The 18,377-nt window shown below is 52.9% G+C and overlaps 5 protein-coding genes across 5 annotated transcripts; 2 read left to right on the top strand and 3 right to left on the bottom strand.

The window, feature by feature from the left end:
• Window positions 1–27: 27 nt before the first annotated feature.
• Window positions 28–2,019, bottom strand: BO97DRAFT_387607 (putative MFS transporter; the record flags this gene model as incomplete). Its single annotated transcript, XM_025693598.1, has 6 exons — window positions 28–131; window positions 182–313; window positions 392–788; window positions 849–1,102; window positions 1,148–1,208; window positions 1,453–2,019. The coding sequence occupies 6 exons, from the start codon at window positions 2,017–2,019 to the stop codon at window positions 28–30; spliced, it is 1,515 nt and encodes a 504-aa protein (XP_025552898.1).
• Window positions 2,020–2,393: 374 nt separating this feature from the next.
• BO97DRAFT_476910 (uncharacterized protein) lies at window positions 2,394–4,656 on the bottom strand. Its single transcript, XM_025700515.1, has 4 exons — window positions 4,396–4,656; window positions 4,299–4,336; window positions 4,215–4,240; window positions 2,394–4,159 (listed from the first exon to the last, which is right to left on the bottom strand). The coding sequence occupies exons 1-4, from the start codon at window positions 4,480–4,482 to the stop codon at window positions 2,691–2,693; spliced, it is 1,620 nt and encodes a 539-aa protein (XP_025552897.1). The 5' UTR covers window positions 4,483–4,656; the 3' UTR covers window positions 2,394–2,690.
• Window positions 4,231–5,014, bottom strand: BO97DRAFT_24480 (uncharacterized protein). The gene is made up of 2 exons (XM_025690820.1): window positions 4,299–5,014; window positions 4,231–4,240 (listed from the first exon to the last, which is right to left on the bottom strand). Exon 1 carries the CDS (start codon window positions 4,974–4,976, stop codon window positions 4,521–4,523), a length of 456 nt encoding a protein of 151 aa, XP_025552896.1. The 5' UTR covers window positions 4,977–5,014; the 3' UTR covers window positions 4,231–4,240; window positions 4,299–4,520.
• Window positions 5,015–8,217: 3,203 nt separating this feature from the next.
• Window positions 8,218–10,219, top strand: BO97DRAFT_449087 (hydrogen/calcium exchanger domain-containing protein; the record flags this gene model as incomplete). The annotated part of the gene is made up of 6 exons (XM_025698857.1): window positions 8,218–8,221; window positions 8,280–9,562; window positions 9,610–9,829; window positions 9,888–9,955; window positions 10,003–10,091; window positions 10,146–10,219. 6 exons carry the CDS (start codon window positions 8,218–8,220, stop codon window positions 10,174–10,176), a joined length of 1,695 nt encoding a protein of 564 aa, XP_025552895.1. The 3' UTR covers window positions 10,177–10,219.
• A 4,854-nt stretch (window positions 10,220–15,073) lies between these two features.
• Window positions 15,074–16,087, top strand: BO97DRAFT_449071 (uncharacterized protein; the record flags this gene model as incomplete). Its single annotated transcript, XM_025698856.1, has 3 exons — window positions 15,074–15,440; window positions 15,495–15,549; window positions 15,831–16,087. The coding sequence occupies exons 1-3, from the start codon at window positions 15,360–15,362 to the stop codon at window positions 16,085–16,087; spliced, it is 393 nt and encodes a 130-aa protein (XP_025552894.1). The 5' UTR covers window positions 15,074–15,359.
• Window positions 16,088–18,377: the final 2,290 nt, after the last annotated feature.

The raw sequence follows: 18,377 nt of genomic DNA, 5'->3' as shown, positions 1-18,377 counted from the left end.
ATAACTCATGAATGACAGCCATGGCAATCACAACTGAACCCCAAACCGCCTCTGCGCCCACCGCTGCATATCCACCCCGCACCGCGTAACAACCAAAACCAACCCACCCCCCACAATCGAAAAGAACACACCTGCCAAAAGTCAGCACCGCACCATACCCCCAAGAAGACGAAAAACTCACAAATCGTAAACGTCCAACCCACCCCAATGACCCGGATCAACGGATCAACCGCCGCACTACTCCCAGCCGAAAACAAGTATTGAATGATATATTTCCCGCTGATGACCTCCGACCGGCGGTGCGGGAGGGCCTCTACACCATTTTCAAGTTAGCACCACCACTGGCACTCTTCCCCGGCAGGGGATAGATAGATAGATAGAGAGGACGAACCAGCAGCATAAGTATTCAACCCGTTAAAACTGCCCATCAGACCGACCCCACCGAAGAACGCCGCGATGATGGGCAAAGGCATGCCGCCTTGGCGCTCCTGCAGCGACCAGCCGTACACCAGCGCCGCGGCGGGCAGGACGCCCAGCAGCGTGAGCAGGCCGCTGTTGAGCCGGTCCTGTGGGAGGCGCGTGCCGTTGCGCTTGACGATGTACCGTTTGACTGTGCGGTCGCTGAGTCTCCCGCCTACGATACTCCCGACTAGGAACCCTGCGCCGGGGGCGAGGTAGAAGAGTCCGCTGACCAGGGCGGAGGAGAGGTGGAAGCGTGGGTTGAAGATTGAGCGGGCCGAGGTCAGGATTGCGTATTGGAAGGTGGAGAGGAGGCCGCAGGTTAGGTCCTAAGTTTCGTTAGCTGGTAGACGATGAAAAGGGGGAAGGGGGGGGCGGGCGGCGCGTACGGCGAGGAAGATGTTGGGGTAGATCCAGAGCTCGAAGACACGCATTGGGTTGAAGGCATTAAGGATGTTCTGGAGGTTGTGGGACGGCGCTGTGCTCGGTTTCTCGGGGTTGGCGGTGCCCTTTCTGTCGACGGAGTAGAGGTCTGGCACGAAGAGCGCCGCAAGCAGGAGTCCGAACCCTGTCATGGCCACTTGTACCCAGTAGATGTTGCGCCAGCTGGCGAAGGTGACGATGATGCCGCCGATGCAGGGGCCTGTAGAAGGTTAGAGCGTTTCTCGCTGGAGAGGGAGAGGCGTACCGATCGCTGGGCCCGTGACGGTCCCGGCCATGAAGAAGCCGACGGCTGTTCCTCGGACGGTCTGTACTTCAGTCAGAATTGGGCAGAGAAAGAAGATGAATGTATGATGATGAACATGGAGAGACTGAAAGACCCGGGACTCCCTTACACCATACATATATGGACATAATCGAGAAATCATCGGGCCGGGCCCTCCTCAGCTTATCCCGTCATACCATAAAGATATACTTCAGAACATCCCGGATAACCCCCAGACCCCATCTCACCATCCACAAACCACCCCTGAAAGAAAACCTCAAACTCACCGGCTCCCAACAATCCGCCAAAACCGTCTGCCCGGTAACCATAAACCCGGTACCCGTCAACCCACCCAAGACCCTCATGGCCGTGAACACACGCATATCGCCCGCGACAGCCGCGCCAACAGAACACCCACAAAGTACCGCAATAGCCAGGAGGAACGCGACGCGGCGACCGATCAACCGATTCAGAGGGCCCCAAATCAATGACGAGAACCCCATCGCCAGGAGCACGCCGGCATTCGTCACATTTAGAATCTCGGTGGTGGTCGCGAACTCGGCCGCGATCTCCGGCGTCGCGGGCAGTAGACTCGTCGACGAGAAGGTCACGGCGAGGGTCATCCAGCTGACAATGAACAAGATCACGGATTTGTGCCAGAAGGGCAGGTCGTAGCCGTTTCTTGGGGGTGGGTGGAGAGTGAAGAGACCCCCGAAGGAGTTGGTCTGGGGTTGCGCATTGGGGTGTTGTTCGTTGAGGGTCCATGTCGATGTCGATGCGGATGCGGATGCGATGGTGGGTTTGGGGTTGGCGCTTTCGAGGTCACGCCCTTTATATCCTTCCGTGGCCGGCATGGTCGATTCTATGTCTATAAGAATCCAAAATCTATGGGATCCAGTCGAACATCCCCTCTCGGACGAATTGGACTGCACGCAGATTTATATCTTCCCTATGTCTCGGCATTCCGGTTGTATGGCCGAGATGACGATTCTGATCTGCCCGCTTCGGCGGTTGCGCACCGAGAGACTCACGGATCGTCCCGCCGAGCCGGTTGGCTTGCCGCGGCAGCACGAAATATTTCAGTAATATGCAGCCCAGCTCACAGCTGGCTGACACTGATGATGATGCTGGCGATAGCAATTAGCTTGGCACCCGTACATCCTATTGCACGGGACTTACTTGCTACATTCCAATGAAACAATCACACGTCAAACAAATCGCCGAGCAACGCACACTTGTCATTCAGACATTCCTTACAGCTCCCCAGGTCAGGCACCGCTAATTATCCAGTCACGTCTGCTTAGCGTTTTACCACGCCTGGTCAATACGTTGAAGGAATCCCAGGCAGGGCTCGTTCATACATTCCGTGTGAAAGCAATCAGACAAGACAAGCATTGGTATATCAACTCAAACGAACGTATACAGAAAGGATCAATTATGTACGGCTGATAGTTCAACGGTTAAGGTTACAGGTATAATCATTTTCCGGCTGTTTCCTCCACACCGTCACCATGCCATCTCACACTTACAGCAAGATCATGCCGAGGGCAGCACCCACAGCAGTCACAGCGTAGGCGCCCAACTGCCAGCTGCCGACCGAGACGGCCATAGGGCTGGCAACCATACCCGCAGCGCCCTCGGAGTGGCTGGAGCTGGCGCTGGCAGCAGCCGCACCGCCGGTAGGGGAAGAGGTGACTTGGCCAAGGCCGCCGGTACCAGCCTCCTTCAAGAGGGAGGAGCAGGTGCCGCTGGGAGCGGTCGAGGAGGTGGTGGTACCCTTGCCGCTGAAGTCACAGGCGCTGGCCTGGGCACCCTCGGCGCTGAAGTACTGGTTCATGACGAAGTTGAGCTGCTGCTTGGTCGAGCAGACACTGTAGGCACCGTAGACTCCGCTGGTGGAGTTGCTGGTCTGGCCCGCGCAGTACTTGCCGTCCTTCAGACCGCAGATGTAGTCAAACACGTCCGAGTACTTCTTAGAGGAAACAGAGTCCTTCACCACACAGCTGAGCGACTTCTCCATGCAGTTGCACAGGTCGTCGTTGGGGCTGGGGGGAAGAGTGCTGCTAGCCTCCCAGGCAGACGCAACGCTGGGGCAGGTGCTGGTGGCAGTGTTGGTGGCGGACCAGCTGTTGCTGTTGACACCGGTGGCAGTGGCCTTCTGCATCTGGGAGGACAGGTTGGAGAAGTCCTTCAGAGGGCTGACGCTGTTGCCGGAGACCGAGACCAGACCGTAGTCGTTGGCCTCCTGGAAGTACATGTAGACGATACCACCGCTCCAGACATCGTCCATCTCGTCACTGAACAGAACGGGAACGTCGGTGAAGGTACGGGGAGCGGGGTCGTTGCAGCCGTACTCGGAGAAGAAAGCGGGAACGGGGTAGTTCTTGAACTCCTCGGTACGAGCCTGGTAGCCGGAGGTCTTGAAAGAGGAGTCACCGCACCATTCGTAGATGTTGTATCCGAAGAAGTCGATCCAGTCCTCGGAGTCACCACAGACAAGGTAACTAGCAAGGTCATCACGGATATGGGCGTCGTCGTCGGTAGCGTAACCGATACCAAGGGTGGTGCGGTAGTTCTTGGCCTTGATATACTTCTTCATATCGCGGACGGCAGCCTTGACGTAGGCGGCGGCATCAGTATTGTTGTTATCGTTGGTGACCTCGTTACCGGCAAAGAAACCGATGACGTTGGTGTAGTTGGCGAAGGCATCGATAACACTGGTGTAGCGATCGTACAGGGCAGTGTTCCACTGGGGGTCGTTCCGGTTGATGGACTCGGAAGGAGCCGACAGATCGGTGATCAGGTAGATGCCGGCGTCAGCCAGAGCGGTCATACACTCGTCGTGGTTCTGAGTAGGGTCGACGGCATAGGTACGGATCACGTTGGTGCGGAGCTGCTTCAAGTAGGGGATATCCCGCTTGCAAGAAGCGGCGTCGGCCAGAGGGTCGATGTAGTCCTTGTTCTCCGAGGAGGTGCCGTTGGCCGTGTAGTCCTCTGTGGATGGGTTAGAATGATAGGTCGAGGGATACAACACGTCTTGTCTACATACGCTGATAGGCAACACCACGCATGTAACTGGGATTGGTTAGCTATGACCATGCAATTGCTTCTTGGTGGACAGGATAGTACTCACAATTGGGTTCCGTTGTTGGAGTAGAAGAACTTGTTGCCCTGCGCAAACCGACGTGTCAACACCCGTTCCCTCCTCGCCCTGTCTCTCGTCAACATACCTTGATGGCAATCTCGGGCAAGTCAGCCGCAATGGCGCGGCCTAGGAGCAGCGAGGCCCCAGTCAAGGCAAGAGAGTTGAACTTCATTGTCAACCGTGGAAGGAGTTATGAACGAGAGTGCGGAATCAAGATAATTGGAAGACGGAAGAAGATTGCAATGCACCGGGCAGAAACAAAAGTCTAAAAGGAAAGAACGAGTGACTAACGGCAAACACTCCGCCGTGAACGTGGGATGATGTTATTGCGATTAATTGGGGGGAGAAAACAAGGAAGCAGAAAGAGAGAGAAGGAAGAAAAGGCCGATGGCTGGGGGGAGGCGGATGATAAGAAAGGCAGCGTGAGTCCCGTTGAGTCCAGTTTGGCCCCTGCCTAGAATGATGGACCAAGAGGAACTGGAACCAGATTACGACGCCTGTAAAAATAGCACCAAGTTGATGGAAACTCAGGGGAGAACAGGCAGCATTGATTGGAGGAGAAGAAGAAGAAGAGGGGGAGGATTTCTTACGGCCAATGTTGTTGTGCTCACTTGTTTTTCTTCTCCTATACCAGTGTCCATGGCATGACGACAGACAGCTCTTCATGTCTTACAGTTCCATCCTAGCTATCCACCACATTGACACTATTCCTCCGCCAGTCTTGTCACTATTCTTAAACGGCATCCATCGTGCACCAAGCGGCGGGTTCGTTTACAACACCTTCCATTGAGCGCTCAATCCTTGGGGCGGTACTCAGAACGGTTCCACCAAGGCGAATACCTCACTCGTACCAAGAGCCAGGGGTCAAATCCAGGGTTGAGACTCCAAGGGAGGCCCCCACTCTTCCCGGGACCCTGATGGCCGATTGGCCCAAGACCCTGACTGTGGGTATAGTAACACTGGTAAATACCAGTCCCTTACCATACAGACGAAGAATGGTAAGAGTGCCTTGTTCCTGACCCGCTCTCTCAGCATTGAAATCAGCATGCCAGTGCCGGTACTGCCGAGGGGCTGCTCCAATGGAACTGGGCCAGTCAGCAGGTGCTCGGTGGGTCATTAGCTCATTGAGATGCACGCCCACGGTTTAGTTAAGACAATTCAGTGGGGGGGCGAAAATGGTTCAAATTTGTCGGTCGCCCCCGTCGACCATCCGAAACAGTCGCAGGAAGCGGGCCTGCGGAGGGGCAAATGAGACAATGTTCTCCTTGTATTCTACCATACCATGTCACGTATGGTAAGACTTGAAGCAGACCCCTCAGACCCTGCCGCAGGGTCTCAGGGCTCTCAGGGCTCAGAGGGGCCCAGAGCTTACGTCGCCCCCTGTACCCTGAGGTAAGACAAGGTATCACCTCGTATGCAATACACCCTCTGGCCCTCTGAAAACAAAGACCTTTGCGGCGAAGGATGGCAATGCATGCCCTCACCCACAAGCGTGTGTCGAATATAGATGGGCAAAAGGCTTGTTTGGGTGGATCAAGGCTTAAACAATACTCGGTCGACGCCCATTGCCTATCGTCCTGCTTGTGCCGACCGGGCAGCAGGCATTCGATATTGCAGGGTGGTCATGAACGCATCCTGTACTTATGTGTGATTGCCCATTGCTTGAATCCGGGTGACCTGGCTGGCTGACTGCGAGATGCTGACCTGATAACTACTCGACGCTCTCCCGGGCCAGTACGGGAGGAGATCAGATACTCCGAACAACAATGACTTGTCGTCCCCCGATCGGCTGAATTGAGGAACAAGCTTTGGGATCATCAGGAGCGACATCCTAGTGGCATCACTAGCCCAACCACTCACTGGTTCGTTTTTTGGTTTGTTGTTTTTGAATGCGCTTTTTCTCCTTTCGCCCACCCCTTTTCCCTCTGTCGACTGCTCATCAATCCCGATGCCATCGACTTCGGGATGACCTCATCGCTTGGACACAGGCAAGACAGCACAGACAACAATGCAAGGAGGTCGGGAGGTCATTCTCCAAAGCTACAGTACCTTCAGCCCTCGTGGACACGGACTCCGTAGGTGTCACAGCCAGCGCAACACTCACTCCCATGCTTGTTGATAGGTGTTTTATATAACGCCGCCTGCGTAATGAGCTATCTTTGGGGCTTTTTGCGGAGAACTAGATCTTCAATGACGGCAGGCGCTTGATCCGGTTGTTGAGCGACACAGCGCCTGCAGGCTTGGCGCCTGAAAGAGCTAGGGACTTCTTGGAGAGATATTCCTCGTGAGGTGGGTAGGGTTCTACGACGGATTCAGTCCTTGATTTGTCCCAAATATGGGCCAAGGCCCCCGGGCGTCACCCAAACTGATGTCCATTCCAGCGCAATATGTGTGTGGCTTGGGTGGCTGATAAGCATGTGGCTTTTATGTGGCGCATAGACAAGAACTCACCAGCCACATGTGGCAGTGTCATCCTGTCTCACGTGAGATTAGGTAATCGGCTAACACACAGTCCTGGCTTCCGCCAATGATCGGCTGAAACACGCCAGGGGCTGGAAATGTTTGGACTTTTCATCAATGATCAATGAGATGACGCCAACACCGGGGGCATCGACACCTCAAATCAAAGAAAAGGTCAATCCCGTCAATGCACGGATAGGCCTAGTCTACAGTGACCAATGTCGTCGCGTGTCCTCAAAATGTCCGGCTTGCGCCTCGTGCATCATCCCGTCTGCTACTGCTGCCCAAGAAGTCTGAGAGACCGCCCGCGACCGAGCCTGAGTGCGCCACAAAAACAGGAAGCGAGCAGTGTAATAGGCAAAGGGGGGCAAGATCCTCTTGTGGCGGCCAAGATCTATTCACACATTGGTTCTGCATCTCCGCTGGCAAAGCGAGACTAGAACGAATGCATGCAAGTCGAAGACAATCGGATGTCTTGGCAGAGGTAATTGCGTCGCAGGCTCATCGTGTCATCAGTCCCGTCAGTCCTCCTGAAAGATGTTCCTGGATAGCCACGCGTGCCCAAAGACCATCCGACCGCGTCGACCATCGCGACCATGGATTCCCCTCTACCAACCCCGTTCTTACTGAACCATGTCAACAAAAGAACGGGAACAGCAACATAACAAGAATCACAAGAAATAGGGCCAAGACGGCTACTGCGTAACTCACCCGTGGTAACACGACGACGATGATAATCCCCTGGAGCTTGTTGGCGCTTTAGATTGTGGCTGTGTCCCTGAATACTGCAACCCGATCCAATAATCCAGTGTGATTGTGGTCTTCCACCAAAACTTAATCTTTCTCCATCTTCAATCCCCTTTCGAGTGGATCTTCACTCCCTTACTGCTGTCATTCGTTTCCTGGTCTGTTGCGTTGTTGTCATTAATGGGTCATTCATTGCAGAACCCAACCGCCAGGTCTCCCTCTCACCCCTCGCTTGAGTAACTTAGTCTTTTCTTTTTAATCATCCTTCCTGGGTGGTCTGACCGGAGCGCCTTTCCCCTCCTTTTCCTTCTTCTCGCCGTTTGTGTTGTCCAGCTGGTTGAGTTTTCATCGCCCTCATCTGCTTCCCTGTGGCTGCTCGAGGCGGCTGTGTTGCGCAACTCTCCACTGCTCCAGCCACACCTCAAGGCTTCAACACATCTGCATCCTTCAGTCTCCACGTCAGTTTGTAAGTGCCTGAACAGCTTCGTTCCTATTGGGCTTCTCTTGCCATGACAGCTGGGTACCGCACAGCTGGGTCGCCTGACAAGCCTCGGCGTGCTGCGCATTGAAGGCTTGTTGGATAGCCTCCACCTTAAATGATCTACTACTTGATTGTCTGGGGTCTAATATTATGTAGTATAAGAGATCGACTTCAAGAACTTTTCAATTGTCAACACTTCCTCGTGCATCCATCGTAACCATGCGTGAGTTCGCCCCTTTCCGCACGACGGGGCCATTTGCTGACCGTGCTTCCGCCGTCAGATATATATCGACGACAAGCCAGGAAGCTGGCCTGGTACGACAATGACGGCGAACCGTCTTCGCATAATCCCTTCAAGAAGTTCCGGGCGCGACCGCGGCGGACCAACTCCATCCAGCTGGAGAACCGACTTACTCCTGTCGTTTCTGAAGGTGGTCTGCGACTCTCAGAGGAGCGCCGGCGTCGGAGAGATATGACCGACGGGTTAGCCGGTCCAGAGCATGCGGACACCTTTCCTCCTCAGTCTGCGGGAACCGATCAGTTCAATCGTGTCGACAGCGCCGAGAAGGCAGATACCGAACGGTCCCTGCGCAGCCAAGACCCGATTCATGTGCCGCAGCCCGACCAGCCCGACGAGACACGACCCCGAAAGCGAAAGACCTTTCTGAACAACACTTTCCGATCCAGCGCCGACGAAGATCGCATGACTGCCGACTCGAGCAAGGGTATGCCCGACAAGCAAAAGTTCACTGCGGTTGGACAATTGAAAGCCACGTTGTTTAATTCCTGGATCAATATCCTACTCTTCGCCGCACCCGCGGGCATTGCCTTGAATTATGTCGATGTCAATCCGGTGGCCGTGTTCGTGGTCAACTTCATTGCGATCATCCCCCTTGCTGCCATGCTGAGTTATGCGACCGAGGAAATCGCCATGCGCACTGGTGAGACCATCGGTGGTCTTCTGAATGCCACCTTCGGTAACGCGGTTGAACTGATTGTCGCAATTATTGCTTTGGTCGACGGAGAAGTGGTTATTGTGCAGACATCTCTGATCGGTAGTATGCTGTCCAACTTGCTCTTGGTTATGGGCATGTGTTTCTTCTTTGGCGGCATCGATCGCCTTGAGCAACACTTCAATCCGGTGGTTGCGCAGACTGCGGCCAGTCTTCTGGCCTTAGCCGTGGGAAGTCTGATCATCCCGACCGCTTTTCATGCGTGGTCGGAGGCGGGAGAGACTGGCATCGCAGAGTTGTCCCGAGGCACTAGTGTTATTCTTCTGGTCGTTTATGGATGTTACCTATTCTTCCAGCTCAAGTCGCACACGGAAATCTACAATGCCCCTAGCCCCAAAGTGGAAAGAAGGCGGCAGCGAGTTAACGAAGGCGACGCCAGCCGGGGTATCGCGCAGATCGGTAAGATGACGGCCTCGATGGCCGGCGGGCACGCCCAGAACGTGGAACTTCAGGAACCGGACGATGAGGAGCAGCCTCAGCTGAGTATATGGGTGGCCGTGCTGACGCTGGTGATTTCGACTGTCTTTGTCGCTCTTTGTGCCGAGTTCATGGTATGCTTGTCCCTTCGCTTTGCAATGGCCCCCGCTAACCTGATTAGGTCGATTCCATCGATGCTCTCACGAAAGAGGGCCATATCTCGGAGACCTTTGTGGGATTGATTCTTCTTCCGATCGTGGGTAACGCGGCAGAGCACGCGACGGCTGTCACCGTTGCCTGCAAAGACAAGATGGACCTCGCAATCGGTGTGGCCGTAGGCTCAAGCATGCAGATCGCACTACTGGTGCTGCCCTTGATTATCGTGATTGGTTGGGGCATGGGTTAGTTTTACTGTCGAGTTGTAACCAGAACTCATCACATGCTAACAGCTGCTTCCAGGCAATGATGATATGACCCTCTATTTCGACGGTTTCCAGGTGATCCTACTGTTCGTCGCTGTTCTTCTGGTGTGTAGCTCAAGTCTTGCTCGCTGGGTATGTGCTAACAACGGCAGGTCAACTATCTCATCGCCGATGGTAAATCGCACTGGTTGGAAGGCGTTCTCCTGATGATGATGTACTTGATCATCGCCGTGGCAGCATGGTATGTATCTTTCTCGCTTCCCATATGTTGGAGCTATACTGATATCGTTTCCAGGTTCTATCCTAGCAAGACCACTGTTTCCTGAGCGTATCCGATCGGGGGTCAGATGTCCACACCAACTCGACCAGACTCCTGTCATGCCATATCACATTCGTGATCTAACGATTCGATTCAATCTTTGTCTTTCTCCTGATACTTTTCCGTCTGTCTCTTGAATGGGGGCTTTTTTGAAATTGCTAAATTTTCCACCTGGGATACCCGATCATTTATGTAGAGTAGCAGATCTACTAATACCATACTCAATTTTACTTCTATTTCTCTTAAGGACGATTCCTAAATTACGAAGCACTGCCACCCAACGCCTATATGCATGGGTCCTTTCATAGCAGGCTACTGCATGTCCGCTCCCGTTGAGCTCATAATGCCTGTCTCTCCTTGAACAAACGCACTTCCGTTTGCCGCCCATATCATTACCTCCGCTCAATATCCCTGGGCTACACAGGAAATTAGGAGGACAAACGACCTGAACTCCGTTCCCTTCGGAAGCTGCCAGAAAACTCGTATGTCTTCTCCCTCGCCAACAGTCTGGTGAGATTGCTCCAAAGAGCAGAGCCGTATAAGTATCGTTTCTCATCCGCTGGCGGAACTTCCTCTCGGCAATTCATTTCTCAATCACCCCCTTCTCATCTCTCTTCCACCTCATCCACTTCTCCATTTGTGTTTTCTGGCTCGTACCAGCTCCTTATTCAACGTGTCTGTTCTGTCATTGTCTTCTACCCGTCATGCTCTCTTCCTCCGACTCTCTTGAACTGTACTCGAACGAGACTGCCACGTCGTTCCTTCCTTCTAATAACAACCCCGAGACATCACGTTTTGGATCATCTTCTCTGGAGTCTGTCATCGACCGCGATGTTCTTTCTTTCTTGGCTGTCGTCTACTGTTTCTGGGCTCTCCGCCTAATTCGTGCATTGGCCCCTAGAGCCTATCCTGATCTGTCTTTTCTTCTTGGATCGGAGATTGGGGCTCTCCTGCTGATTGAGGCCTATATCCTCCTTGGCATTGTTTCGGTTTACTGGCGGATTACTGTTCTTCTCGTGCCCATTCTTATTCTGTTCATCATTTACACCCATCCTCGTTATTGAACCCTAAGAGCGACAGCTCCATCTCCGGACACAAGTGCTGCTCCGTATGCCCTTTCCTTACACTGACCTCCTTCACCTTCATCAGTGACTACTCTCGCGAGAACTCTTCTCAAGGTTTGCAGCCGGGGCCTGGTTGTCCACCACCTTGCTTCCGGGCTCGTGATCATTTGAACGAGCCAGGAGTCTCCTCCCTTCCTTGGATTGCACTTTATCATCACCATATGACCTCCGCGGTTGATTCTGTTGCAGCCCGTCCGGGTTGTTAAGGCTGTCCGTGAGTCTTTTCACACCATTTTTTCTTCGAAATTCAGTGGCAAGATCTAACCACGAGAACTTTTTCTGGCTAGTATTACCATACCCCCGAAGTTGTCGCCATACCCTACGCTTTGTTGTTTCCATTCACATAATCTGCCGACTCGATTTGCTCCACTTCATATTCCTCCCAAGTTTACGCTTCATCTTGCGCCGTTCACATCATAACCCTTTAGTCGACTCCTCGTTGGAAACTTTCGCAACCGGCCATCTTCACGGCTACCATAGTTTTCAACCTGTTGTTGCTACTAGGAATTGCTCAGGATGAAGAATGTAAGATCAATTTGCTTTGCCATGTATATCTTCTCTAGGTACACCAGCTCAGTATTCATCCGTGAGTCCGTGGCCCGCGTGCTCCGTCACTACTGCTTTCTGACTCAAGGCGTGACAATAGGGCTCTCTGGCTGAGCTTCCGAGAACGTGTACTGAATTCAGACGAGTTCGATGAAGTCTCAGCGTTTTCTTCCCCTTCGAGTGGCTTTAGCAGATTGTCTCAATATCATGTCCCGTCATAGTGTGCCTCCTGTTTTATTGATGACTCCCACAAAACCTAAAAGATGCACCCATCCCCGCCAACATAGAACACACCTTCGTGCCTACCTTCTGTTTCCCCATTTGGAGCACTTTGAAGTATGGATAGCCCCTAATTACGTGGGAGTATAGGGATGGGACACGAGTTCGAGAAGATTTTTGCCGCTCACCGTGAGGCTCCGTCAATTCTAATCGAGAATTTGGGCTAAAAGCGACGACCTAAGATTGATCTACGCGGGCATTGTGGCCCAATTGGTGCAGACACGGCATCCGAACAAAGTGAAATCGTTCTGTCAATTGATTTACGAGCCTTGCATTCAAAAGCGCGGGCATTGCCTCCAGGGCTCTACATGTTAGCCATGATTCTGCTCAATTCTAGTCTGCTAGCACGAGTGAGGGCTCAGACATCTCAAATGGACTTTCCGCTGCTTTCGCAGATCTCTCCAATTACCTCCTGCCCCAGCTGAGCTGTACCTATTGTCGGGTTGCCGGCAATTGTGTTGTTGGCCATTCAGCCATTCTACTATTACCTCCTTCCCCGGTCAGTCACTGAGCCTAGCTCGTCTACGATATGAGAGGGGGCTGATCTATGGGTGGTCCCAGAATCCTTTGATTGATCGGTTCTTGAGACAGCCATATGCACATGGAGGACGGACACCGAATTTTTCATACCTCGGCGCATTCGTGGCAAGCTGCATGTTATCAATCTCTTGCACTGGAGAAATATCCATCATATTCGTATCCCCATGTTCAGGAATATTGTCACTGGTCAGTCTCCCAAGCCTTCGATAATCCTGCTCTTGTTCCTTAGACACTCCTCCTCTTGCAGGTCGCCACTGCTTCGAATGTGGATACGATGCTCAATCTGCTCTACCCTCGCCTCGAGCGGCGCATCGCGAAGTCTATTCCTGCAGAGCGTTGGCGGACCCGTTTGTCTCATATTTCTAGTCCGCATCCGATGCAAAACCAGCGATTATTTTGACTCCATATCCGTTCCTGAGTCGCCAGGTGGAAGTACTACCGTGATTTTTTCCTCAGCGGCGCACGGCAATAAGTAATGCTTTTCCACTGGACAAACTGATTGCCGACGAGACCAGCATTTCCGAAGACTTGCGTAACTCATGGTATTGTATCTCCTCGGATCACGCTTCTTACGCCAAAGAACGTACATTGCGTGAAGTTTCCGATTTGAAAGCGCTGCAGACTCTGATGCATATCCGAAGGTGTCTAAAGCCTACAGCCTCTGTCAGGAATCTTTCACTCCATTTATTTTTACTATTCTCAGCTTACTTCCATCCTGGCACCCACTTAGTGCCACCCCCATGTGACTAGACCCTTCTGTTACTGCATGCGGATGGTGTTGACAATGTTTGCACAATCAGGCCGCTGGAGAAACGTATAGCCTCCAAAGAGCGAGGCATGATGTGAGGGGCGAGTTCACTTCTCGTGACCCATCTCTTCACTTCATATCAGGTATTGATATTGTTGAAGTTAGGGTTGGTGTCAGTCTCGGCCCTGCTGACTTCTGCCTAATAACCACCACTAACGAGCAGAAAGCCCCGGCGAAAACAATCCGCAAAGATCGGTGGCTGAGAGATCGACAGATGCACCTTATACAGCATATCCAGGGTTTTCTTCTATTTGAGGAGAGCTCGAGGGTCAAAAGGACGCTATGCGGACTCGCAGGGCATCATCAGAATTTCCTGTTTCCTTTCAGTTCTTCGATTCCTCATTATGAGCCACTCCGGCCAGATCCCAGAGTATGTTCCTCGTTTCCAATAAATTGTCTCCCTATCTGTCAAGCGCCCACTCTGTTTTGAACACCGTGCTCATGGAATGCTTCTAAATCGACTGAGCCACACGCGCATGAGTCAAAATCTTCCCGAGCACTCTCATCAGATTTTTCACCAAGTCTCATCACAGTGAACCACTCGAAACGTATCGTCGAGACCATATTATCTCACATACGCCTGATTCAACAGACTGTGAATGCGGCACAAGATAAACTATGCATTTCGACTCAGTGTGAGGACTATGAACAACGGAAAGAAATATATAAGGAGGTGCTCGACAAGAGCGCTTGCGTGAACGCAGTCAACGACTATCTCAACGGCGCGGTCTTTCACGTGCTCTCGAACTGCAAGGAGTTCATGATGGGCAGGGACCTTCACGGTGATCACTGGAAGCAAATCCACCAACGGGCAGACAACTGGGATGCCGGCATGAAATAACAGGCTGGTAACTGAGAGTGGGTCCAAAATATGCACGACAAAGTGCTTGCGGAGTGGTTGCGCCGCGAAGGCGACGGCTTGAAGTTTAGCAAGGCCTGGCGAGAGGCATGCGGGAACATGAGGAGCCATCGATTCAATGTTTCAAGGATTTACAGAAGAACAACCCTACCGACACTCCATACTCACACAGCACTAGGGCAAGAGCTTTCCTTGGGTCAGCGGGAGCCGAGGGAGTGAATTCGGCCGTGTGCACATAACTTGTGTGTGGATTTAAAGGCAAAATGACTCCTTTCCTTCTTGTTGATGGCTTCTCGTGAGTGCGGCTGCCTTTTACAGCTTGGCCACCAGCCGGGACCACCATGGCTTTGTTCTCAACACGACCTAGGATGCTAACAATACTCACAACATTGGAAAGCGTGTCTTCTTCGATGACTGCGCCGAAGGTCGTGAGGCATCGACTGTGGTGGAAGTGGATCCAAGCCATCCGTGCTGTCTAGCCCACAAGACGATTCACCTTGCGTGACGGCACGGGCCAGCCCTCGGACTCAGTGTACGTCGACCATGTCCAGCACTTCATCCCGAAGTACCCACGACTCGCGGTCAACCTACATTGAATCCGAGGACCGGCCCATACTCCGTCGAGGAGTTAGCAGCGCATCGGGGGTGGTTTGCACCCGCGCATGCCTTTCCCGTCCGACCGGGCTCTTCCAAACCACTGACTACCGACTCTATGCTCAGCATGGCCTTAGTTTGAACTACGATCCGGTGCATGTAATAAGGACTCAGTATCTTTTTTCGAGACACCGAAGAGCCCCTGGTAGTATTGTTTTGGCTGCGTCTCTGAATTGATACCACGCCCGGGAGACTGGAACTCGTTGTTTGTGAAGTGAAGTGGTGACGAGATCTTCGAGGATATCGCTAGTGCTGCGCTTTCGAGCACCACCCGAAGTTTCCAAAAGAAGCAATAGACTGAAAAGTACTATACAGACCAACTGGGACGCGTCAAAAAAAGGCTAGCGGATTGACGAAGCCTCGTGAATGCACCGGGAGGTATGGATAAATCAGACGAACCAGACGATGAGACAGACGGCAAGTTCAATGATCCAGAGGATGAGGATCAAGGATATCCTCTGGTTAGTTCGTGGAGTGCCTCATATTTGGCTACGTGAATAATATTCCTTATCAAGGGATTCGCCGGAATACACATTTGCGCCATGAAATACACCTGGGGAATCGTTCTGGGTATGTCTACGATAAGTTGAGGGTGGACAGACCTTATCACGAGAGAACTATAGCGTGAGAGAAGTATCCTCCAGAGACTCATGCTGCTGCGGGAGACAAGAACAAAAAAAACAATGAGATACCCAGTCGTCCGCAATCGCCAATCTCTTTCGAGTGCATTGCCGACCGGACTCGTGGTGTTCCCTTGGATAGTGTCTTCCGGAAGATTTCACGAGTGTCCACAGTCGAAACATACTACTCTGCCTCAGGCCTTCGATACAGCCACTAATATCGATACGCAGGCTCCGAGCTCAGCGAGTTGGCTGCTAGAGAGATTGTCTTCACCAGGGGACAGTCCCCTTCGCTCCTGGTCTACAAGGTTTACAAGGACCCAGAGATTGAGACCCTCTATGAACCCCTTCCTGAGAAGAGGAGCTACAGCACAAAGCGAAGAAAGTACGACCCCCCTTCAAAGCGACCGTGGAACGAAGAGCAAGAGCCCCCCATGCACGCCATACAAGTCAATACACTGGACTCACGTGGGGAAGCGCCAGGTTAGTCGGAGGAGCGGGAACGATACTGACGACAACGAAGCATTCGCAAAGAAGGCTGATCTTGTATAAACAGGCTTGTACCGAGCTTGCTTGACAGGAAATGGTGAAGCAATTGCTGTTCACGTCGGGTCAGTTCAAAATACTTGGGCCAGGCGCTGATTCACAACGGCATTGAGGTGGGCCATTGATGGCAGGGCAGAAAGAGAGCGCGCGCCATGGGGATGCGACGCATGGACAACCGCGTCGGCTCGAGCAGTCAACGGGCCAATCAAATAATCGCCCGAGCAAGCTTTACTCTAAGCCAAGAAGTTGAAGCTTGAATCCTGGGCGAGAGTATTTCAGGCGATTCCGAGGGATCCCGAGGGCGGTTGACTTGAGAGAACAATCCAGCAAATGATCTCTCGTGATAGACAATGCTGATATGGGCGACGCGATACGACATCACGCCTGTGAAGAAATTCAACTGTGTGGCACCGGGGAGATTTATCCCTACGTTTATGGAGATCCGCAGTGACTGGAGTTCGGATTCCACTCTTACTATGGGCCCGGGACTTGCGGCGAGTACATGGTAGTTTGGGGGGAGGTGTAGGGCGGGCTTCCTATGGCGAACAGCCTCGTGGCCACATCTGCTGCCATCGAAAGATGATGGTGACATGGAAGAAGAGTGATTGTGCCTGCTTGGAAGAGACAGACAACCGCAGATTCAGCGCCGTTTCACGGCAGCGGAGCGTGTCTCTAGCTCTCATATGCCCAGAATTCTTCTTTCTGAACCGCCCAGTTGTAGTGAAACCAGTTGAGAGACACAAGCTCCGATTTTCCATTCACGAATGTGCCAGGTCGCGAACCTCTTCTGCTGATTGGGACCATACCGCCACCAGGCCGAGGGGAGGATGAACGCAGAAGATGGCGGTACGCTGGGGAGGAAATTGCCGGTTCACTTGGGACGTTATTCCGCGAAGATGGTGATTCCTCGAGACCCTCACCGGCTTTTACTCAACCCGATACCTCCATTTTCCCGAGGGATCGCTGGATGCCACTTGGCTAGAAAGGCCTGGGATGTATCAGCTTCGCGCAAATGTCGTGCTGGTTCCACAAACCGTGGGCACGACAAGAGATGTACTATCACGTCATATTGGTGTGAACTGAAAGAACACGCTCCTAAAGAACTGGACGGCACACTCATAGAGTGATGCTCCTCTCAGGAAGTTGGACGAGGACACGTTGCATGACCCCACTGAGGCCAGCCGTGTGCTCTTTGCCCTGACCCAGACGGACGAACCCATCCTGTTCATCATGCAGCGCGTGGCAGCTCGTCAACTGGACCTTACCCTTTGTTATCTCCTCTAAGAGAAAGGTAACTACCCGAGGTAGCTTGTGGACGTGACAGGATATGAATTACGCGCCATGACCCTTCCCCTACGACAAGGATACTAGACAGGTGGAATGACCAAGAAGTTGTCCTTTATACCACAAATCCTGACGATTTCCAAATCACCGTCGGAGCTCAGAAAAGGCCCTCAGTACATTAACGAGGCCAATCTAACCCTTCAGCCTGGAATAAGCTCAGTGCCTGGAAGGATCTTTATGAGACATAAAAGATGGCGGACGGTAACTGGGAGAGGGTTGAGACTCGATGAAAAGAAGCCCCTGCCCTCGAATTGCAGCAAGCCTCAAACCAGGCAATCTGCTCTAAGGAGGTGCTGAGCCTCAGAGACAACGGATGGCCGTCTGTTGAGAAGGCCCGGGCCGGGGACGGGGTAGCGGAGAAGTTCGACACGTTGGTCGCCAGGGAGCATACCAACCGGGATCTGACAGTTTATATGGCGAATGTGATGATGGAGATGCTGGGACAATCCCGGTCCTACCTGGGTATAAATAATATCAAGTCATTTGAAGATGCTTACTACGAGGGGCCGAGATCGAGATCCAGTCGGAAGAGGGCCGCCGGCGGCGCGGAAGACGGTGTGAGGCGTAAATGTGCGCGGGGCCGGGTTGAGGAGACCGGGAGCCCGCTTGCGCATTGTTTCCATACCGACCAGCGGCGCCTCTCGGAGGAGTACGTCGTCGATTCAGATAAGAAGACGAAGGGCATATGGGTACTGGACACCTTTATGGAGGGGGAGGAAGAGGAGTGTAGGGGAATACTGATAGGCGACGGCAAGCCGGAGGGTGGTGGGATCTGATAATCCTCAGGACGCCGGGTTGGAGGAAGCAAAGAGGCTGGTCGAGAAGAATACTGTTGCCTATTTCGAGGATCCGGTGAACTTGGCCCTTCTGGAGGACATGGTTAGGACC

This window comes from Aspergillus homomorphus (genome assembly GCF_003184865.1).
Source record: "Aspergillus homomorphus CBS 101889 unplaced genomic scaffold BO97scaffold_11, whole genome shotgun sequence".
Taxonomy (NCBI): Eukaryota; Fungi; Ascomycota; class Eurotiomycetes; order Eurotiales; family Aspergillaceae; genus Aspergillus; species Aspergillus homomorphus.
Note: the sequence above shows the minus strand (reverse complement) of the source record. Positions and strands in the feature narration are given on the sequence as shown.

Bases quoted from the DNA above. Each gene is read 5' to 3' on its own strand.
- BO97DRAFT_24480 (XM_025690820.1), bottom strand. From the start codon at position 4,976: ATGAAGAGCTGTCTGTCGTCATGCCATGGACACTGGTATAGGAGAAGA.
- BO97DRAFT_476910 (XM_025700515.1), bottom strand. From the start codon at position 4,482: ATGAAGTTCAACTCTCTTGCCTTGACTGGGGCCTCGCTGCTCCTAGGC. The intron at 4,337-4,395 runs GTATGTTGACGA...CGGTTTGCGCAG, and splicing joins TGCCCGAGATTGCCATCAAG to GGCAACAAGTTCTTCTACTC. The intron at 4,160-4,214 runs GTATGTAGACAA...ACCCATCCACAG, and splicing joins GCGTGGTGTTGCCTATCAGC to AGGACTACACGGCCAACGGC.